Below are 22,573 nucleotides of genomic sequence, written 5' to 3' on the forward strand. Positions count from 1 at the left end.
CTATCTGTATTTGTTATTCTTAGAAGCTGAAGTTCAGAAGAAAGTATAAATTGGTAATAAATAGGTATTGGAAAACTTGCAGTGCAGAGTTAAGAGAACAAGACAAGCAGAGCAAGGCTGTTTTTAAAATGTTCACCCGAGACCAAAAGAATCGATTCGAATCCATCGATATTTGCAGAGCGACCGTTTTAAATATTTTCGGTATATTTACAAAAATGGTATAAAAAGTATTTTCCCCCAGAACTGGACTGTATAATTTATCGCATTCACGCTGCTCATCACTATTATTGATTAAAATTTGTTGGCTTGGAGCACCCGGAATTGGAGCACCGAATAGGAGCACGATGAGCGGCTACCGAGGCATCGGCGGTGGGGGCTTCCCCTACCGCAAGCCAGTAAGTTCCGGCAACAACATGAACGCCGTGCCCCCACCCCCCATGTTGAATGCGCGGGGCTATGTGGGCGCCCGAGGAGGTGCATCCATTTCTGGCGGAGCGGCCCGCGGTGGGCTTACGGGGAGTGCGCCGACAACATCGACTTCCAAGCACGGCTACTCCACCTTGGACTCCATCAGTCAGTACACCAACGCAACGAATCTGGTGGGCAAGAGGAAACACCACACGGACGACGATTACTTCGACGACGACGATGAGCCCCGGGAGAAGGAGATGGAACAGGCGTACATACCCGCACCTGGATCCCCGGGAGCACCTGCCCCGCCAGACAAAAAGCAAGAGGAATCCGACTCGGATGAGGATCCGCTGGAGCAGTTCATGGCCGGCATTAACCAACAGGTGGAGAAGGAGAAGCGCCAACAGGCCCCCAAGCCTCCAACTCAGGCGGTAAGGGGCGACATTGATGACGAGGACGACGAGGAGAGCTACTATCGCTACATGAAGGAGAATCCCAATGCCGGTCTCCGCGACGAGGGATCTGACCCAGAAATTGAGTACGACGAAGACGGCAATCCCATTGCTCCTCCCAAGAAGAAGGAAATTGATCCCCTGCCGCCCATCTACCATTCTGAAATCGAATACGAACCCTTCGAGAAGAACTTCTACACGCAGCATGAAGACATAGCTGCCCTGGATGAGGAACAGGTGCGGGAATTAAGGCGCACCCTGGGCGTGAAGGTGACGGGGCCTTCGCCACCCAAGCCAGTCACCTCCTTTGGTCATTTCGGTTTCGATGAGCAACTCATCAAGGCCGTAAGAAAAGCGGAGTACACACAGCCCACTCCTATACAAGCTCAAGCTGTGCCCACCGCCTTATCCGGCAGAGACATCATAGGCATAGCCAAGACGGGTTCCGGCAAAACAGCAGCCTTCATCTGGCCCATGCTGATGCACCTTATGGATCAAAGGCAGCTCAAACCAGGCGATGGACCCATAGGTCTTATCCTAGCACCCACTCGTGAGCTTTCGCTACAAATCTACAACGAGGCCAAGAAGTTTGGCAAGGTCTACAACCTGACTGTGGTCTGCTGCTATGGCGGAGGCTCCAAGTGGGAGCAGAGTAAAGCCCTGGAGCAGGGAGCTGAGATTATAGTGGCCACGCCCGGACGAATGATTGATATGGTCAAGATGAAGGCCACCAATCTGAGAAGGGTGACCTTCTTGGTGCTCGACGAAGCCGATCGCATGTTCCACATGGGCTTCGAGCCCCAGGTGCGCTCCATCTGCAATCACGTGCGCCCAGATCGTCAATGCCTGATGTTCTCCGCCACCTTTAAGAAGCGAATCGAACGTTTGGCAAGGGATGTGCTCACCGATCCGGTGAGAATAGTACAGGGAGATCTGAACGAGGCCAATCAGGACATTACTCAGTCCGTCTACGTCTTCCCCAATCCCCTGCAGAAGTGGAATTGGCTGTTGTGCCACCTGGTGAAGTTCCTTTCCGAAGGCAGCGTCCTAATTTTCGTGACCAAAAAAGCAGATGCCGAAACTGTTGCGAATAATCTTTTGCTAAAGGAACACAACTGCCTATTACTCCATGGCGATATGGATCAAGCGGACAGAAATAAGGTAATTACACAGTTTAAGAGGAAGGAATGCGACATCCTAGTGGCCACTGATGTGGCTGCCAGAGGATTGGATATACCGCATATCAGGAATGTGGTGAATTATGATATCGCCAGGGACATTGACACTCACACGCACAGAATTGGACGAACTGGCAGAGCTGGCGAGAAGGGTAACGCTTTCACTCTAGTTACCGACAAGGACAAGGAGTTCGCCGGTCATCTCGTGCGGAACTTGGAGGGTGCCGATCAGCTGGTGCCCGACGATCTAATGGAGCTGGCCATGAAGAGCTCCTGGTTCCGCAGTTCGCGTTTCAAGCAGGGCAAAGGGAAGAGGCCGACGAATACACACACAGGATTGGGCTATCGGGAGAGAGGAAATGGCGGTGGTTTCGGATCGGCTGATGGCTCGGAATCTGGCACCAGGGGATCTGTCCATAGTCCAACTGAAGGACCCTCCAACAAATCCTCTTCCAGCGCAGGACCTGCCACCGATCGCTATGCAGCCATGCGGGAGGCCTTCCGATCCCAGTATAACAACCAATTTCGAGCCTCCAGCGATCGGACCTGGGAGAAAACTCTGCCAGATTCCGGAGTCTTTGCTGCGCCAATGGCACCTCCATCGTCATCCCAAGGAGCCCCCTCCTCGTCCAGCAGCAGCAGCAACCAGGACGCCAAAAGGGCCAAGAAGAGCCGCTGGAATTGAACGAAGGGCCCAAAAAACTGACGCTGCTCTTTGGTTTATTTCTCTTCATATTATTTAATGTGTATTTGCTTTTGTTCCATCGTTTAAAATTACAGCTTATGGACTAAATTTAAACATATTATATATAATCAGATATATACCATGTTCATTCATAAAGATTACGTTAGTTAAATACTCGTATGTACAACTCTCTTCCTTCGCAGCCAGTTCCAGCGAACGATCCCACAGATCCAAATAAAAATCTTTATTAATTGTAATCATGGTTATGTGTATTTTATTTTGAATAAAATCACATTTGCGCATCCCAACTGCCTATCGATATTGTTAATCGTTAATCGTGTCGTTTTTCATTAAGCGAGAGAAGAAATCGAACTGGAATATCGAAATCTTGAAGCTAAATTGTTCGTTAATCATTATGAAATATTGTTTTACAATGAAACCACTACGAATTTTGTTTCTTTTTCGCTTTTGGATATACGTGTTTATATAATAATTGAATTACGTGTGTTCTTGATAACATTGAGAAGAGATTGAGATTCATTTAACTACCACATCGATGCGATTTTGCGTAAATTTTCGAGTTTTCTTTCGTTTTGTTAAGCGCTGAACGGGGAATTAGCCTGGGCAAAGCTTAAAAATTTCGCTATATTTGAATATCATATCAGATACGTACATGAATATATATATTTTTCGTTATATATAGTTCGCATATATACTCTATTCAAAGACTCGTCGGTGTGTGGGTGTTATACATATATATTTGTATATAAAAATTGGTCCATGTTAACCACATCGTACGAAACTTATAGAGGAACTCAAGACGGAACTGAAGGGAAATCCAAAATAAAAGGGAATTGTGTGGGGAAATAAAACGCAAACAAAATCATAACACTCTAAGTTTAGTTTTGAAATACTTTTTGTTTTTTTCATTTATTATTATCATTATTTAAATGTATTAATTAGCTTTGTGTGTGTGTTTTTTTGGGGGAGGGGTTGTGTTTTTTTTTTGTTGTTGCCGCATATATAACATACATATCCATATATACAATATATTTTAGATCTAGCATTAAATTTGATTTACACTTTTAATAGTTTGTTTCTCTCTTCCGCTAATTATGCAGTTTTGTTTTGTCTCTTAATTATACACATTTACTTTCTGTTCGTTAAAGTTAATAATTCTTAATATTTTCTCCGCTGTTCTGTTAAATTTCGTTTATCATTTACCGAGCTAAATCAATTACATTTTATATGTAGATAGGCTTTAAAAAATAATTAAAATTATGCAACAATTAAAATGTAAATGTTTTCATTTTATAAATGTAATAAAATTGTTGGGATTTCACTTGTATGTATTTTGTATCTCTCATTTAATTCGCTTTTGTTTTTCTTTGCTCATGCTTGTTTTGTTGTTGCTGATTTAACTCTTTTTTATATTTTTAATACTTTGTAAATGAACAAGAAACATTTTGCAACAAAAGTCTGGGATAAGGCAAACAAAAAATGTAATTTTCCAATAAACGAACAAAGGACTTTCTGCTGCATTTTAAATTCGTAAATTTCATTGAAGGAATTTTCATGCTCTGAACTGAATTGATTGTTTTTCATTTTTTTATATGGTATAATGACTGTTTGTTATTTTTTTACGCTTTTTGTGTGTGTGTGTGTATTTTTTTTCGATTTTTATGGGTGTTTTTTGTCAGTTAGCTTTAAATTAAATGCCAATTAATTTAATTAATTAATTTTTAAATCACATTTCATTGTTTTTCAACACGGGCAAATTCAAATTTCCGCTTCGATTTCTCATCCAGTGTGTTGTTTGTAATAGTTTATCCATTTTTGTGGTTTTACTTGTTGCTGCTGTTGGTTTGTGTGAGGAAACGAAAATGTTTGTTGAAGTACGCGACTTGCTTCTAGTGCACATTTCATTAAAATTAATAATACTATATACAATTTATGGTATTTCTGCCATTTCAATTCTCCAACTCTCTCTCTGTCAGCTTTTGGGCCTTGATTTAACATTTCGCCATATATTTTGATTAGGTCTAGTCGAATAACGTGGCCAGCAAATCGTCGCTGGCATTGTTGTTGCTGCTGCCACTCGAGGGCGGAGTGTTAAGATCGGGCTGGGGATCGAGATAGGACAGGATTTCCATGGGATCCACGTCCTGCAGCAGCTAAAAGGGGTTTAGAAAAAATATCCAAATTAGTACTTTATATTTTTCAACAAAATATATGCATTTCCAACACTTACATTCAGATCGTGGGCTGTGTCATTAATGGCCGCTGCCGCCGCATCGAAACTTTGCAGCTCGGCACTCAGATCGCTTTCGCTGAACTTCAACTGGGTCTGACTGCTCATCAGCGAGTTGAGCAGCTGCTCCTGCTGCTGCTGCTGGCTGTCCGCTCCCCCGCCCCCCATGCCGCCGCCGCCCATCCGACTGGGCGTGCCCGGCGTCTGCGGCGAGTTGTGGCCCGTGCTGCTGTTGTTGTTGCCGCTTCCGTTGCTGCCACTTCCGCTTCCGTTGGCATTGGGCGTGCCGCCGCTGATGGGTTCATTGTGGGAGCTGCTCACGCTGGGCGGACCGCCGGGGGTCATCGGATGACTGGCCGCTCCGGGAGTGTGCGGGGTGTGGGGCATCTGAAATTTAGATAAATAAAATTGTATTCGAGTAAAGGTTTTGGAAGATATAAATATTTTTTTAAATAAATCAGAAAGACTATTAAATGTATGATAAAATACAATTTGGAATATAAAAAACTTGTGTATGTTAAGAATTTTAAGAATGTCAGTGGGATACATAGATCAACAAATTGATTGGAACAGTATGTCAATAAGAAACAATTTTTTCTTAAATATTATTTTTCAGTATTAAGATGTCTATTAAGATCTTAAATAAAAATATAATATATATCTATAATAATTTTATTTCCTTACCTGATCGCTGAGAGACTTTTCCATGGCATTCAGCTGATCCAGGGAGTTGACTCCACCATCGCTGCCGGCCAAACCGCCGCTGCCATCACTGTGGTTGCCACTGAAGCCGTCATAGCTGCTGCGATTGCCACTAAAAATAACAAATTAAATATTTAAAATATATCTTTAAGATATAGATTAAACAGAAAACTTACTGCTGGTTGGTGTTGCCGCCGTTGCCCATCATGTTGCCGCTGGCAATGGAGTTCATGTCGTGCATGTTGTAGGGACTCATGGCCTGCGCACTGTCCCAGGTGGGCAGTTGGGTGGATCCCGGCGACATGACCTTGGCGATATCGTCGCACAGTTCCTGTTTGATGGCCGGCATGGTGGAGTTGCCACTTCCGTTTACGGAATTGGGCCCGCTTCCGCCACTGGGATTGCTAGGAACATTCGAGGGAGGCGGGGCATTGGGCATGCCGCCATTGTGCTGCAGCGCCCGCCAGTTGGCCGACGAATCGATGATCACCTCGTCCACATCCGAGTTGCCCAGCGTGTTGAGTATGGCCCAGATGTACTGATCGATCTCCAGGGTATCGGTGATGGCCGACTTGCTGCACTCGGGGCAGCGCCACGAGCCCCGCTCGCTGTTGATCATCAGATACGCCTCCAAGTCGAAGCACTGCACGTGCTTGCACTCGTGACCCCGGGCCGGAAGTCGTATCCGCGACTTGGTAATGGGGCACTTCAATGAGATCTTGGCGCACTGCTGGCCACCGCCGCCCTGCTGCTGCTGCTGGGGCGTGGCCTCCGATCCGGGATTCGTCTCAGGTTGGCTCAGGTTGCGCTTGATCTTCTGCACACTGTGCTCCAGGGGTAGCAAGTTGCGCTTGTGCAGCGTCTGCAGCACCTGGCGCACCGAGGGTCGATGGACTAGCTGCAGCACAAACAGGTGCGACTGGAAAAAACAGAAAAGAGGGATATAATTAATATAAACTTTGAAATAGCTATTAATTAAATATTTTTTAAATATTTCAAAATCAAATTTATTGATTTAGGTACTTTAAAATCTTTGTATCTTTAAGATACTTACACAACAGCAGGAACTGGCGGTCAGCTGGAGGGTATTCCTCCCTGGTTGGCAGACGGCCTTCAAGTAGAGCGGACGCAGGGCGGTACTGTTCTTCTCGGACCGCTCGATATTCAGGGGCGTGGCATTCGCGGAGACGGTGACGGTGTGCGGCCAATTGGTGTTCATCTGCCGGTCGTCCTGGTGGAAGCACTTAAGCTGCAGCTCCAAATCGGTTCTAAAATTAATTTAAGAAAATTCCAGTTAGTTAAATACTCTGTAAAAGTAGTAACGATTAGACTTACCTGCACATCAGCGTGTTATAAACATTCTGCTTGAGATGGAACACGTGGTTGCTGACCGATAGATTGTGCAGCAGGCGGAAAGGAGCCAAGATGATGCCATCGCGCACCGGGAATGTCAGTCTCATTTCTTCGCCTTTAAAAAAGAGTTTAAGATATTAAATAAAATTTTTAAAATAGGTATAAGCTAGCACAACTTACTGTTGTCCATGGGTGGCTTGATGTCCGGATTGGGGCTGACATAGGGCACACTGCAGGCGGGCGTCAGTGGTGGCGTGGGATTGCCAGGAACTGGACTGTGCTGATAGTTTTGCTGGAAACTAAAGAACCAAAAAGGTATTATTAACTGGTTAATAGGTAGGTACAACAAGAACTCACCCTTGATTCTGATAGGGATTGCCGGTGGTGGCCACGCCTCCCGGACCCGCCGGGCACATGCCACCTGCCTGCTGCATTCCGGCGCTCTGGCCGCTGCCCGGATAGAACTGACCCTGATGCGAGCCAGCTCCTCCCACTCCGCCGTAGCCCACTCCGGGCATTCCGCCGCCGGATCCTTGGGGCATGAAGCGCTGCTGGCTCATGCAACCGGGTCCCGGACCCATTCCTCCAGCGGTCATTCCCCCGGGTCCAATGGGTCCCATTACGGGTCCACCAGTTGGACCCAAGCCATTACCCGCGGACATACGACCATAACCTCCATTGGCAGCGCCCATGGGTCCACTGCGTCCGTAACCATTTCCGGCTCCTCCCGCCTGCATGGGCAGAGGAACTCCTCCTCCGGATCCGGGATGCATCTGCCCGTTTCCGTACATCTGCGCCTGTTGCTGCTGCTGCATGGGATTCCCCGGATACATTCCGCCCGCTCCACCCACTCCGCCCGCCGCCCTCTTCTGGGCCATGTGCATTTGGGGGTGGGGATACGGAGCCATCCTCCTCTGCTGCTGCTGCTGTTGTTGTTGCTGCTGGGTGAGACTGGGTGGCGCCTGCTGGGGATATCCACCATTGGCCATGCCCTGCATCTTGGCCATAGGGTTCATGCCGCCCATTTGCTGCTGCGCCGCCTGCTGCTGGAGGGGATTCATGCCGCCGCCCATGCCGGAAGTTCCACCAACTCCGGGGCCCATGGACATATTCTGCATCTGGTTCATGGGCGTCATCTGAAGGAAAACGGGGAAAAACCATGATTACGGGGGTTTTTTAAGGTTGCACACAAGGGTTTCACAAGGGGTTTCTATAAAAGTCAAGTCCTCGTGCCTCATTCTTTAATCCCAAATTAAGTGAAAAACTTTTAAACATTTAAGGCCACGAGAATCGGGGGACTGGGGCATATAATGCCACTGGTCTTGAGCGGATTACTGTCACTCTGGCAGTCAGAAATTTGTCATTTCCAAAGCGACCGACTTCTGTTCTGGGTGCGATTCGAATGATTCGTTAATGGGCGAACGTTTTAAAGGCGAAATCTGTTTACTGCCGCAAATGAATTGTCAACAGCTGGTCATATAAAAAATGTGGATGGTATGGGAGTGCAGTGAAGTCATCCAGCCATTCCATTCCCCAAAAAACCCATAAAATATATCCCAACTGGAACTCACTTGATGATGCCTCTGGGGTCCGATGTTGCCACCTCCGCCGTAGCCCATTCCCATGCCCTGGGTGCCATTGTAGCCACCTTGGCCGGAACCGCCGTTCATGTACTGGGCATTCATGTTGCCCATCATGCCGCTGTTGGGTCCAGGGTGCATGCCGCCACCCATCTGTAAGATGAAAGATAAATGGGTTAAGACTAGAAATAAAAGGGTGTCTGAAAAAATAATATTTATATGTCTTCCAATTGGGGTTTTGAATATATACCCTTTGTTTATAAGTAATTTAAATAGAATGTAATTTAAAATGATAAAATTAAATTTCTTAATTTATTTTCAGTGTGGGAATTTTAAACTTGTCCTTAAAATCCATATTTGGATCTTTCTTTTCCAACTAATGATCCTCACCTGACTGTAGCCACCCATGGCGTCCATGCTGGACATGTGTTGCTGCTGCTGCTGTTGGTGGTGCTGTTGCTGGTGGTGTTGCTGCTGCTGCTGGTGTTGCTGGCTGGCAGCAACCATGCCCGTGTATCCCTGACCGCTGGAGCTGCTCAGTCCGCTTAGCGAGGAAGTTGCCGAACTTGTGGCGCCCCCGAGGGCCGTGAACTCCGAGTTGGGACCGAAGGTATTGTTCAGGCTGCGCAGGCTGTCGCCGCCGACAAGGTCATTGCCCAGCATAAAGTTACCACCGCCGCCCACTCCGCCGCCTCCGGATCGCTGGTGTTGCTGCTGTTGTTGCTGCTGCTGCTGCTGCTGTTGCTGTTGCTGTTGCTGGTAGGCCAGAAAGGTGTCGCGCTGATGTTGCTGCTGGTACTGTTGCTGCTGCTGCTGGTTGTAGTACTGCTGCTGCTGCTGTTGCAACTGTTGCTGCTGGTCTACGCCGACTGTTGCACCTGGCGGTGAGATTTGGCCCCCGGTGGCTGGCGCCCTTGAGGAGCCCGCCTGCTGGTTCATTTCATCATTTTTCCTGTAAAGTTCGTAATAGACACAAATCCATGAATTAGTCGGTATCGAAAAGATGATAATGTAGCCGGATGTCCCAATATAATACATGGGCATTGTCCATTCCAGCACTTCATAAGACATATTTATCGTATGATCCCCGAATTGAGCAGAAAAAGTTCAAAACCTCTTAACAACTAGACAATTTTGGGTGTATTCGAATGTTCCCTGGTGGCAAATAAGCAGGGGCATTGAGTCCCATGCCTACTTTTAGAAAAAAAGAAGTGATTTCATCAAAAATGTAATACAGCTTGGTTTTGTTTAATATGTTGTCAAAGTTTTTTAAAAATATTATATTTATTTTTATTATTTTTCTTCGAAAGTACCACCCTTATCGCCTTCGTTAGTCATATTTATGAACTGTCTTGGGTTCTTTATTTCATACAGTTCTTTAAAATTGTAAAATTTATTTTTGGTTTCTCAAGTAGAATCTTAAGTTCGTACCAAGAATCAATTCCCTTATCTCGCCATTTGATTAGTCACATCAAAGAACTGGGTGGTTGGTTGTTTCTGATTTGAGTTGCTCTCTGCTGCTCGAATCATTATTCGACCTCCATGGATGATGTCAGCCCGAGGCAGCTTATGTTCGTGATTTTACCCCAGTATCCGCAGCACCCAACCATCCAACCATCCAACCATCCAGCCGTTCCTAACACCCCTGATAGCCCCCTTTCCCCAACGCCCGGCCATATCTCCATCATCGTCATTGTCAACGTCATTCATTGTACAGTTTGCTGTGTGTTGTGTGGCAATTGCAATTGCATTTTCCATTTTCCATCTTCTCCGTTGCTTATATTTCCCATTGCACTTGTTTCCCCCCGATTTGCTGTGACATTTAAGCCCGAAAATGTCAAATGGGCTCAGGGTTTAGGTTTAGGTTTAGGTTTAGGTCTACGTTTGTTTTGCCCTCGACATCGCTCCCTTCAATTGTTCCACCTAACCATTGAAATTGTTTTCGCATTCGCTTTGATGGCGCGACTTTTAAGGTAAAAATAATTAAGCATATTTGCCAGGCGGACAATAACAATATGAAGCATATGAACGCAGTGTGAATGCGAAGCAGAAAACAGATAAATTCGAAGCCAACTGGAGAACCGAAGATGGTAATACTCTGGATAAAAAACCATTATTGAATAATCAGTAAAATCTTCACTAAAAACCTTAATAAAATTCAAGATATTTGACAACAGGGTCGAATACTTAGTATTCTTCATTTTCCTCTGGGTTTTTATTTATTTAAGAAACGGGGCGTATGAGCAATTTTTGAAATAACAAGGTTTCAGAAAACTTTGACTCGGAAAAAATGAAGGAAATCGGTAATATTATAAGCAAAAAATCAATCATAATTATTTTTTTTAATATTTAAAATATTAAAAAATATTTTTTTAAAAACCTTTTTTGAAAGAGTAAAAACCCAAGCGCAACAACAAAAAAAGTCGCACATTAAAAATATAAAGTAACACGCTCACAATAATTGCGCATCTACAAAAGCAGCTCAGCGCAAACACACAGTACACACCACAACACAAAAGCAAATAAAGTTGGAAACAAATAAAAATAAAAAAAAAATATTAAAAAAAACCCAACAAAAAAACGTAACAAAACGTAACACAACGGCAACAACAAATGCAGCAGCGAGCGAAATGCAAATAAATGGCACACTAAGCGATTGGCTGATAATCGCATGACGAAAAGCCCGAGCCGGCAAAGTCTACAAAGATCGCTAGAGAACCGAGCGGGGAAGAATTGCTCGGCGGGAGAATCGAGTGGGGTGGTGGAGGAGGGGGGGGGAAGAATTGGCGGTGGAACTGAACCTGTGATTGCCGCGAGACTGTGACGATAAATTAGCATCGAGCAGCTAGCAATTTCCAAGTGCAAAAACAGAGTGGAGAGGTAAACAGAGCAAAGCGGGTCATTAGGTCGAATGGGGGAGAGAGACGAACATAGAGCGAAAGAGAACGTAAATACAGTGTGCCCCAAGGCAGGGAAACATGTCGATATACAGTGGTCACTCGACTGAAGAGATTAAGCCAAAAGTATTAATAACAATACAGATCTTAAGTTTTCCAAACCGTAATATCTTTGTTTAGTTCTAAAATTTAAACTAAAAGCGCTGCCGAAAAGTGTGCTATATTATATTGTTATTACAATAATTAAAATCACAAATAACTAAATTACTCAGAATGTCTTATCAATATATACTTGAAAACCAGGCAACCTCCTCTGAGATTTAAGATAAAGTAACTAAAATCATCAGAAAACTAGCCAAATAAATAAAAGAAAAACAGATCTAAAAGCCCTACTGAACTGTAGAAGATATTGGGGAATTCTAATGAGCAAACAACCAAGTTGAGCACTTGCGATCATATAATCGTCTCATTATGTGACTTGCACTGGAAAAAACAGCATTTTTTAGGGGCTTTCGAGAGGTGGGGAGCGAGCGATCTCTGATGACGCTACTTTGCTTTGTTTCAGTTCCCAGTTCTAGTCGAGTTCTCGTTGTTGCTGCCTTTTGTACTTTGATTAGATATAAATTTCTTCATTGATTAGATAAAATAAAGCAAAACAGGTAACTCGCAGGCAGGTGAGATAGAAAGACAGCCCGCGAGGGTGGGAAAGAGACAACGAGATATGATCAAAGTTTAGAATCACTAAAATTCAGTTCAGAGGCCGTAGAAAACACGTGCTTGAAGATATAGCTTCATATCGAAATCGGTGCACGATCTCTGCACCCCCCTCCCCTTCCATCTTCTCTTTTTAGTTTGCTTGTGTAATTGTAAATTGTGCGCACTTTGATTTGCTGTGGTAATAAAAATTATTTCTCATTTGGCACACGAAATGATTTCCGTATGTCAACAGACAGGGGCGTCGTTAAAGGTTTTCAGCCGGGGGTTTATGTTTTACTATTTTTTATACATATCTTATTTTTTGCAATTTATTTGACTATATTTTCACAATTTATAGTCATTGTTTCTGGCGATTTGAATTATGGCCCAGACGGCAATGCGGCATTCAGGATGGGTAGAACATCCTTTTGGAGGACATGTCTGGTAAGCTTTATTACGCTGCTGAAGCAGAACAATCCCTCAACAAAAAAAATATCATACATTTTCTTCTATTTTTATTGTTATTGTTGTTTGCGTGTTTTTTTGTTCGACTTGCCTTTGAGTTTCTGTGTTACTTTTTTTTTTACTTTTTTTATTTCACAGACGACAGTTGGCGTCATGTAACAAAACAAGTAATATATACAAAATGGATGTGTGCGTTTTAGAGGCCATGAAAAATTGTGAGACACGTGCGTGGAGCCAATGACAGAACGAAATGTTTGGAATAGGTTTTCATACCGGAGTGGGAGGTTTCAATCATAGTCTGCTGACAGAAGTGCTTCTTTTGGAACACATAAGGAAGCGATTATGGTTTTCAATTCGATAAGGATGAAAAAGCCATATTTTTTATAAAATTTCAACGTAAGTCAAACTACATATGGATTTTAAATATATTTCAAAAAGTTCCGGTTCCTTTTGCAAAACCAATAATACGTCAAAAATGTTTGATTTGCTCTCTTTGCCGTTCCCGGCCCCCTTTCGACTCATCAGTCACTCAAACTCAAACTCCTCTATTCCCGGCTTTTTGTTCCGCTGCAGTTGCCCACCTCCCACCGCTGAAATGCGTTTGACAGTTGTTTTTCAAGGGTGTTTGAAACCGAACCACCGCACCACCGAAACCACCCGCTGTTGGCTGCACTTTTCGCATACAAAATACATACGAGAAAAAACAAAGAATTGGTTTTTTTTACCAACATTTTCTCCACTCTTTCCAGTCCAATTTTGAGTTGGCAGTTGTCGTCTGTCTGTTTTTTGCCCCTGACTCTGTTCTGGATTCATTTTTTCCATATTGCCCTGTCAAGGGAGGTTGTGTATGGGTTTTTCGTTACGTATTCTTTTTTTTTTTTTTTTGAGTGGCAAAGGATGGTAATAATTTTTTGCTCGCCGCTTAGTTTAGGGACTTTGTATGCCATTCGCATTTGGGCGGCGCCTGTTGGTATGCAACACTTTTTGTCGCCTCAAGCTCAGTGGGAAAATTCTCCTTGCCACCCATTTTCGATTGAATTTCCCGTGGAGTTTTCCTTGCTCGCTTCGATCGCTTTCATAATTCATCTGCCTCGCATAAATTGCAATCAGAATGAAAATAAAAATAAATCAGCATAATAGACTCGACCCCAGAAAACAAAGCAAGGCAAAAAGAAAGCAACCACCAGGAGGAAAAGGCAGCAGCAACCCTCCGCTCGAGTGGTTTCTTTTTTTTTTCACTGGGGGTGGAGGGGTGAACATAATAAAAATCGAACTGTAAACAGAAAAAAATAAAAATAAAAAGGCGAAGAAAGAGCTGGGGCAAAAAAGCGAAGAGAAATCGCGCAATTTTTGATTAAAAATCCAATGCAAATAATACAGATGGTCAGCAGGCGGATTGTGGTGGTGCTGTTGGGCTTCTGAGGGATGAGCCAAGGGGGTTGGCAGATTTTTGAATATGTGCAAAAACATATTCGGCACTCAGCCCCCTTTTGCGCCGACAAAATGTTTGCCTCCAACTTTGTGCTCGGTTTGCATTTTGCGGATTTGCAAATTCATTTTTATAAATGTTTTGCCGCTTGCGGTGGACAAAGGGAAAATGGCTGGTTGTCTGTCCCACATGTGGTATGAGTAATATTTGAAATATTCCACCCTTTCCTCCTGCTGCTCCTGCTGATGCTGCTGTGTGTGCATGTTTTCAGCACCTGTAACTGGCTTTTATTTATTGGCCAGCCAGGACTGTAAGCTGCTGCTTTTCCACATTGCGTATACGCAGTGTGCGCCAGGCCCTAAAACATTCGTTTTACTTTTTAGGCGCGTGTCTGCGGCTGTTTGTAATACAACTATGTATTTGCTAATTTGCATACTATATAGTAGGATTTCCTAGGATTATAGTTCAGGGTACGGTGGTCACTGTGGCAACAATGATTTATGGAACACTTAAATTACAAAGTTGTAGACTTGTTTGGTAAATAAATGGAAGATATGCAAACATAAGTTCCAACTAATTGAAAAATTAGTTCAGGTTTAATTACATGAATTCTTATCGTTTTATTAATAGGTAATAACACATTTTATGACCAGCTCGACACAAGAGATAAGCTAAAAGGTCAAAAGATGTTGGCAAGATAATACCACTTTTACCAGTTGTAATATTGTGGGCTATGGACTAATTGTGACCACTGTGATTGGCACTTGGAATACGTATTTACAGGTGTTTATGCATTATTCAATTCGGAAATTGCATTTCACTGTCGGTTGTTCTGCGTTGTTACCCATTGTATTTGTTGTCGTCTGCTACTTTGTCCTTGTGGTGTTGTAACCAAAATCGTTTTGATGGCTGATGGTGTCGCCATTGAAGTCTGCTCGTGTTGGTGATAAAAAAACTAAAAAAAAAAAACCTAAACAAAAAGCGTTGTGGTTGTTGTAACACACGCGCTAATCAGGTCGCTAATGGACGAACCACCAGAAAAACCCCTTGCACCACCGACCACCCACAACCCCCTGTGACTATCAATCAGCGATGTGGTTTTTGCACACCTTACCCAGTCACTTTTTCGGTTCGAGTTCGGGTTCGGGAATCTGATGTTTTGGCTTCGATTTGCTGGCGGGTCTGGTTTTGCTTTGCTTATCTTATCTATCGCGTTTTGCTCAAACTAAATTTATGCCAGTCAACGGGGGCAAAACGGAAAAAAAAGGAAAGGTTTGGAGAGGGGTTTCTGGCGAGGATGGCGGGGATTTAGCACTCAGTGCGATCTATTCCATTGTCATCGGCGTCATTGCGTTTTTGGCATTTATCTAATCGCCAATTAAGTAAGAAAAAAACCCAACAAAAATCATAAACAATCAGACAGACATAAACATTAAAAATAAATCGAAGGCTGCGACTGTCAACGCGCGAAACTGCAAAAAAATCCACAAAAAATAAATGTACAAAAAAAAAGAAGCTGCAATAATTTTGTTCAAGTATTTTTGCACACTCACACACTGAGGAACATGCATAAATCACATTAAAAATAAAACAAAACAAAGCGAAAATTGCAACAGCCAGCAAAACTTGAAGCGACTCAAAACCCAACGCATAAATCGCCAGCAGAGACGTCGACTGCGACGCGAGCGTCGTACTTGAAAACCAGTTTCGAACAAAAATGTCTACTGAAGTACAGCTAAATAAGAGCCGCAAAAACAACTACCAAAATAAACGCAACCAAATGTACACAAGAAAATGTTAGCTATAAATACTTGCCATCGGTAAAGGTTAGATATGGAAAATGTGGGGCAGGAAGCGTGGCGATTGATAAGCGAACTCGAACCTAGCTGATATGTTGAGAAGCGCGTAGAGAGGCGCTGTGCTCACGACACACGACCAGCAGGTGGCGCCACCTGATCTAAATCGCAGAGATATATCTTTTAAAGGGGTGCACTTCGTTATAACGTGATCCCTTTAGTAATGATTAGATTCTTAATTGTATAGTTTGCATTAGGTTATCAAAATAATTAAACGGACTTGCTGCTTTTGCAAGAACTTAAGTAACTGCTGCAGATAGTTCCAGAAAATCTAAGATACTGTACTCAGCAATCAGTTGCTTCGGTTAACATATGGTTTAAATATTTATATGTATTACCCATTTGCACTCGCCCACTTCCTGGGTCTAATAAATTTTTCCCCCACCCACTCTTCTGCCACCACCCACCTTGATTGCGTTCCATTCACAAAAAACCAGCGACCATTTTGCGGAGAGTGCTAAATGCCGGCTGACTGAAGGTACTACCTGGCCATAAACAGCGATAAGCAATTATCGATAACTGAAATATTTCTGCATACCTAGGCACGATTTAATGTCGGCCAAAACAAGAGCAAAACGAAGCAGATGGTTTCGTACAGGTAGAGCTATTCAGAGAGTGAAAATTTCCATTGTTCCAGTTGTTCTTTTGCACCCAAAAAAATATATAGAGAGCGATGGTAGTTTGGGTTCTGTTTTTGTTTTTCTATATAGATATAGTACGATCTGCGGGTATAATTAGCTTGTCAGTTCCCCCCACCCAAGTCCGATAAGAGTTGGTTACCTTTGATTTGGGCCTAAGTACGTTCTGTGCCCATCGATTGTGATAGTATTTATTTTTTTTTTTCGGTGGTTGGTGGTGTTGGCAGTTATCTGTGAGGTTGTTGTGGCTGCTAAGCATATATTTTACTATATCTATGCGAATGTGTGGGTTTCGGTACGGTCTAGTTTGATATCAGGTTCGTTCAGGGGCTTTTAATTGGGTCGTTAAATGTTTTCGTTCGGTATTCGTTGCGTTTTGGGAACTTTTATCATGTGACTAAACGAACTCTGAATGGAGTGGAGTGTGCGACTCTTCAAGGTGCCTCGAGGAGCCCGAGGCGAGTCAAGAGTCAACTGCTTAACCCATTAATGTCCAATCAAATTCAAATGGTGTGATTAGATATGCACCGCAGTTCGCTCTTACTCTTTGCTCCCATGTGTGACCTTCAATCTGGGCTGGTGTTGTTTAACCCCTCGTCTAGATTTTAGGGGTGGCTTCGGTGGCTTCGTTGGCTTACACATGTAACTATTGTTGCGCCCTCGAGTGTGGATTTCGTTACGGGGGTTGCTCAGTTTCCAGCCCCCTGTCTGATGGGTTTATTAATATCGGACGCTCCTCCACTCGCTAAATGTTCCATGTATGTTTCTGTTTGTTTCTTTCGGGGTTTAATCACCGGGAATTCAGAACGCTATCCCTCTCTCTCTCCTTTCCAGCGAGGGTTGTTGTTGCCTTCTGCGATTTGCAAATGGTTTTCCGCGTTTAGGTTTTGTTTTTCTGTCATTTACTCGTTTGTATCACATTTTTATTTCCCGTGTGAAAATCGCAAACAGTTGAGGCAAACAGGAAGTGGCCAGGAGTGGAAGATGAGGGGGGGGGGGGGTTAAGAGGGAATCCCCCTGGTAGGTAGGTATTTTTCTCAAGTCCTTTCGGTGGTTGCTTGATGGGTTGTGATTTGGTTGCCTCGGTGGTTGATTGATGATTGTCTCGCGCTTACGCAGTTTCTGTTTTAGGATTTCGAGGTGTGGGGCGGTGGTGGGTTGATGACATTAGAGGGTGTTTACGATAAGCCCAGGGCGTTAATTAACCGTTGAACTGATCTGCTAAACCGGAATTCGAAACTGTTTCAGAACTGTGGAAATTCCCGAAAAATGTTTTATTAAGTGGAAACTTCAGCTGGAAAGTTTTCTGAGGACTAATCAATCACTAAGAATGGAAAAAATAATTTGTACATGTTTGAGGATCAAATGATTCACGATTATCCAATTGTATTTATTGGAATTTTTATTTTTAAATCTCGAAACAGGATAGATATTTTCAGATTGTTTTCAGATTCCTGACGAATTTTCCTTTAGCGGAAATAAAACAAAAAGATATTTTTCTGAATGGCTTGCCATCTTTTCTTCTGAGAAGGTTACTTCGCATCTCATTCGCATATTCTAGATGATATGCCACCAATCGAGAAGAATGGCCTCTAGAGGTTTCCAGGCAAAGATATTCCCCGTTCTTGGGAACTCCCTGGAAACTTGAAGCGAGTGCAACTACCTGTCTTTTTGGGTTAAGAACTGCGACTATTGCAAATGGGTTAAGGTTTACCTGTGGTCGGCATTTTTCTTTTTCTTGGGCTAAGCCCCGTACCTTTTTCTTTGCTTTCATCTTCTTTGCAGCGATGATGAATTACAAGCGAACCGAAAAAATGTCTGCCGAGAGTTTTCCATTGTCTGGGGGAAAAAAAGAGGGGGAGTTTGGCTGCGGAAAAATGCGTGGCATGTGAGAAAAACGGCAAACGAGATACGGGAGGGAAAATGGTAGGGAAAACTGGAGTGGGGAGAGGTCGTCTTGCTGACGGAGTGACCTTTTTTTTTTGGGTCCCCCCTTTATCTTGCCACAAAAGAAACAGAAACAGAAACAGAAGAGGCAACAAACACGAATACATACGAGAAATGGGCGAAAACATTGTCGAGCTGAGAAATAAGTGACAGACTTGAGCGGTTGTTTTTCGGTTGTTCGGTTGCTCGGGCAAACGAAGCGGATCGTTGGGAAAATTTCTTTCTCGGTATCGATATGCCCACTTCCACATCCACTTCTCTTCTATTCTAGACAACGATTCAATGGAAAACTCCGGCCACGAATATACCTACTCTACGTAGTACGTACAAAACAAAGCAACAGCAGTAGGTCGAAATGTTTTTGGACTGAAACGGAATGCTTTCTTGGCTTCTCTTCAGATACTTTCCGAGTGTATCTGTGTGCTAGAGTCTACGCCTGTCTGTGTGCGTGTCAATTATGGGTCAGCTGTGCGTGAGAGAGAGAGAGCATTAATCGGGGGGCGGCGATGGGAGGCGGTTCAACTAACAGCTGATGTGGGAATTCGGTCAAAATTAATCTACTGACTGGCTGGCTACTTTAAAGTGTCTGGATGGGTTTTCCAGTCATGAGGGTGTTTTTTGTGTTTTATTGGCTTTAATTTGGGCGATTTACAGAAAATGCTGGCGTTTGATACGCTTAAAATAAACATTTAACCTTAAGTATCGTACGTAAATATTTGTTTAAAGAATTGTTTATTTACCAATGAGACCTTTATGCAACAGTATGAATATTTGTTTGTTTGTAACTATTTTTATACATTCAAATTATTTTTGAAGGGCATTGAAAGTATTGATCCTAAGAAAAAGGACAACAAATGTTTTAAGGGGCTAGGTTTTTCTATTTTTGCACGTTAATGAAGAAACTCTAATTGTATAATATATAGTTTTTGGGGTTTTTTAAAAAACAACAATATTTTTAAAGAAAACATTTACGTTTTTGTTAAATTTTCAGCTAAGAAAATATTTTAAAGCTTACACAGAGCATTTAACAAATTTGGATAATCATGAAAACAATCAGAGAAACATACCTTACAAATTGTGGGAGGTACTTTTATAAATTATTTAAAATTTAATGATAATTAGACAACAATTTGTCAAATAAATATTTTAATAAAATATTTTTTTGTTTATCTCTTGGGTTTTTTTCAAAGGTTTTTTCCCTGAACTTTTCACAAATATTCCCCGAAACCATACTCGTAACTTGTTGATAAAAACAAATTGTTCCCGCATTAGTTGATATCATTAAAATTAACTAAAATATATTTGTCAAGGTATTTTGAACTTTTTCTTGCTCAATTCTTACAGACTAATTTAACTACACAACTATTATTATGATTTATTTATATGTATATGGTTCAAACAACAAACAAAGCATAAGGAAAAGACACAAAAAAATTTACATAAAATATCTAAAAACAAAAGCACATTCCATTTAATTATTTTGATTGTTTGTAATTTTGGTACAAGCACAACAATTAAAAGTTTCTAGTGGAGAAGAAATAAAATTGTTGATGGCCATAAAGAATTTTTGTACTTTGTGTTTGTAAATTGTTTTATTTTTAGCCAGGTGGATGGATATTTTTAGCCAGTCAAATTATATTGACTGCCAAGTTGGTGGGGCACACAGACGAAAAGTTGAAGTTTAAAAATTCTTTTGGCTCATTTGCTGTGATTTTTTTTCGGTTTTTCTGTTTTTCTGTTTTTTTTTTTTTGGTTTCTGTTTGGTTTAAGTGGAATTTATTTTTAGATATTTTACCTAAGTTTTCTTTTTCTTTTGGGTTTTATGGCAACAGCGCGTGGTGTGTTAATTGTTGTTGTTGATGGTTGTTGCTAGAGTTGTTGTTGTTCTGTGGGTGAGACAGGTGCACCACGTGAAGAAGAAGAAGAAGCGACAGCAGCAGCTGTGGAACGCTATCTCTTTTCCTCCGGCTTGTTGCTGTCTCTTTCGCCGCTGTTATCAGTTTATCAGTTCACTGGAAGGGTTTTCCTTGCTGTTTGTTTGTTTGTTTGTTTGCTTTGGCTTGGACACTTTTCACCGTTTGTTTTTGAGTTTTTCAATATTTTCAGAGGTTCTTGAAACTTACTTTTTGGAATTGCGCTTCGTTGTTTGTTTGGAATACATGGGAATTTTGTCAACAATCAATTGCATGGCATCAACAAATACATGGGACAACAACACTTGTCTCTCTGTGTTGTTGCTGCTGTTGTTGTGGATTTATAATTTGTTGATTGGTGTTTTTTTGTTGTTGTTGTTGTTGTTTATTCAAAAGGTTCACTGCAGCATTTTCGAGCACTCACTCTTGCTTACTTTTCACTTTTTTGTTCACTTTTTGCTCATTTGTTTTTTGTTTCGTATATTTTTTATGTTGTTTGTTTGTCACGCTTTCACATTTGTTTTGGGATGTTGCACAAGTTTGTTGTTTTGTTTTTTGGTTGCCTAGCAAATTGTTGAAGTTTACGAAATATTTAAGAAATTTTTCAGAAATTGTTGTGCTAGTTTTAAGTGATAATACTGTTGTTTGTAGTAATCCAAGTGGTTGGTTGGTGTTTTGTTGCTGCTGCTAACAGGAACTTTGTGGCACTTAATCCAAGAAATGTGCTGTGTTTTGTTTGGGTTTTTTTTTTGTTGCTTGTTTAGTTTGCCACTAAAAAATTTGTTGTTTTCGAAAACTTTTTACGCGATTTTCGAAAATTTTTTGGATGAAAAACTGTTTCACTGAGCCCTGGCTTTGAGATTTTGGCCTGGCTTTTTGGCGAGCTGCGCTTTTCGATTCGATTCAACCGAACGACGACAACGTTCGACGGCAGCCAGAAAGGAACTGAATGAAGTTGGCAGTTGGCAGCTGAGCTGACGTCCGGCGACCGACTGAGCAGAACGGCATGCAGCTGCCGTCGGCGGCGACTTCGGCCGCTCACCCACACAGATGCAGGCGCGAGGAGCCGAACGTATCTGAACCCCGAAGCGGTACAGTACGCTCTCTCGGGTTGATTTATTTCAGGTTGGTATTTCGGATTTCGTATTTCGTATTTCGTATTTCGTATTCATTTCGGTCTGTTAAGGGGCGACGACGCGCGAGCACTTAAGTAAAATAATAATTATGTATACGTATGTCAATTTGTTTGACTTCTTCGCCTCGCGGGCCCCTCACTACGGTTGAACAATAAAAATAGTAGTATTTCTACTGCGCTTTCCGCTTTCCTACTACTATTTCGGGCGATCTCTCTGCTTTGGCAGCATGCTCTCTCAGGGGAAAAAAGCATGCTTTTCTGCTACCTTTTTTGGGGCAGCTGACATTTATTGGGTTTGTTTTGAAAGCGTTTAATGGCTGCATGCGTATGCGTGTGCGTGTGCATCGGTGTGAGTGTTTGCGTTAAGTAGATTTTTCAGCACATTTGTCTTAATTGTTGTGATTTGTGGTTGATTTTTGAATGATTTACGGCGTGTGCAGCGCCAGCGGGATTAATTGTTTTTTAAATGTCAGCAGGGCAAAAGACATTTTTTATTTTTAGTTTTGAGGAGCGAATTAATAAATAAATACTTATTTGTTTTTAATAAAAACAATCAACATATATTATTAGGGTTAAAGTAAATTTTATTAACAAATTATGGCCAGAAAAACAATAGAAACCAGTCTGATTAATGGCCAACCCTTTGCCACCAAAGCCGCAAAATTGAAATACTTTAATTACCCGAATAAAAAACATTTAACAATTTAATCTGAGCATATCAATTGCCCCACACACGCAAACATGCACACTCTCTCACGCTCTCTTGGCCAAAATCCACTCCCAATTTATCACTCAATTAGCACGGAAAAATGTAGTAGTGTATTTACTACGCTTCTGGGCTCGGGCTCGGGTGCTCTCTCTCTCTCTCTCTCTCTCGCTCGCTCGCCTGCCGTCTCTTTCGTTTCGCATATACCCGTCTCTTTCGCCGTCGACGTCGCTGCTTGGCACAGCGTGAGAAACTCTCGTCGGCTTTCTGGTATCGGGT

The 22,573-nt window shown here is 42.5% G+C and overlaps 2 protein-coding genes and 1 long non-coding RNA gene across 5 annotated transcripts in view; 2 read left to right on the plus strand and 1 right to left on the minus strand.

Annotated features, from left to right (window-relative positions):
• The first annotated feature begins 258 nt into the window (after positions 1-258).
• On the plus strand, positions 259-2,983 carry LOC119555382 (ATP-dependent RNA helicase DDX42). Its single transcript, XM_037866726.1, has one exon. It carries the CDS (start codon positions 345-347, stop codon positions 2,724-2,726), a length of 2,382 nt encoding a protein of 793 aa, XP_037722654.1. The 5' UTR covers positions 259-344; the 3' UTR covers positions 2,727-2,983.
• Positions 2,978-21,441, minus strand: LOC119555381 (zinc finger MIZ domain-containing protein 2). Of its 3 annotated transcripts, none has more exons than XM_037866724.1 (11): positions 20,664-21,441; positions 9,003-9,564; positions 8,604-8,765; positions 7,390-8,168; positions 7,213-7,331; positions 7,015-7,147; positions 6,734-6,947; positions 5,856-6,598; positions 5,662-5,791; positions 4,978-5,364; positions 2,978-4,900 (listed from the first exon to the last, which is right to left on the minus strand). In XM_037866724.1, the coding sequence occupies exons 1-11, from the start codon at positions 20,726-20,728 to the stop codon at positions 4,769-4,771; spliced, it is 3,426 nt and encodes a 1,141-aa protein (XP_037722652.1). In that variant the 5' UTR covers positions 20,729-21,441; the 3' UTR covers positions 2,978-4,768. The 3 variants fall into 3 exon arrangements, with proteins under 3 accessions (XP_037722652.1, XP_037722653.1, XP_037722651.1); XM_037866725.1 differs by having other exon boundaries at positions 20,336-21,440; XM_037866723.1 differs by lacking the exon at positions 20,664-21,441 and having other exon boundaries at positions 9,003-9,708.
• LOC119555383 overlaps positions 12,563-22,573 on the plus strand; it is a 51,584-nt gene continuing 41,573 nt past the window's right edge. Inside the window, exons 1-2 of the long non-coding RNA XR_005219884.1 lie at positions 12,563-12,649; positions 12,809-13,066. This is a non-coding gene — a long non-coding RNA (uncharacterized LOC119555383). The remainder of the gene's footprint in view (positions 12,650-12,808; positions 13,067-22,573) is intronic.

Source organism: Drosophila subpulchrella, chromosome 3L (assembly GCF_014743375.2).
Source record: "Drosophila subpulchrella strain 33 F10 #4 breed RU33 chromosome 3L, RU_Dsub_v1.1 Primary Assembly, whole genome shotgun sequence".
Lineage (NCBI taxonomy): Eukaryota > Metazoa > Arthropoda > Insecta > Diptera > Drosophilidae > Drosophila > Drosophila subpulchrella.

Excerpts from the sequence above, each read along its gene's own strand:
- LOC119555381 (XM_037866723.1), bottom strand. The coding sequence starts at position 9,683 with ATGTCTTATGAAGTGCTGGAATGGACAATGCCCATGTATTATATTGGG. Across the intron at positions 8,766-9,002 it reads CCATGGGTGGCTACAGTCAG|ATGGGTGGCGGCATGCACCC; the intron begins GTGAGGATCATT and ends TTCATCTTACAG. Across the intron at positions 5,365-5,661 it reads AAAAGTCTCTCAGCGATCAG|ATGCCCCACACCCCGCACAC; the intron begins GTAAGGAAATAA and ends TCTAAATTTCAG.
- LOC119555382 (XM_037866726.1), top strand. The coding sequence starts at position 345 with ATGAGCGGCTACCGAGGCATCGGCGGTGGGGGCTTCCCCTACCGCAAG.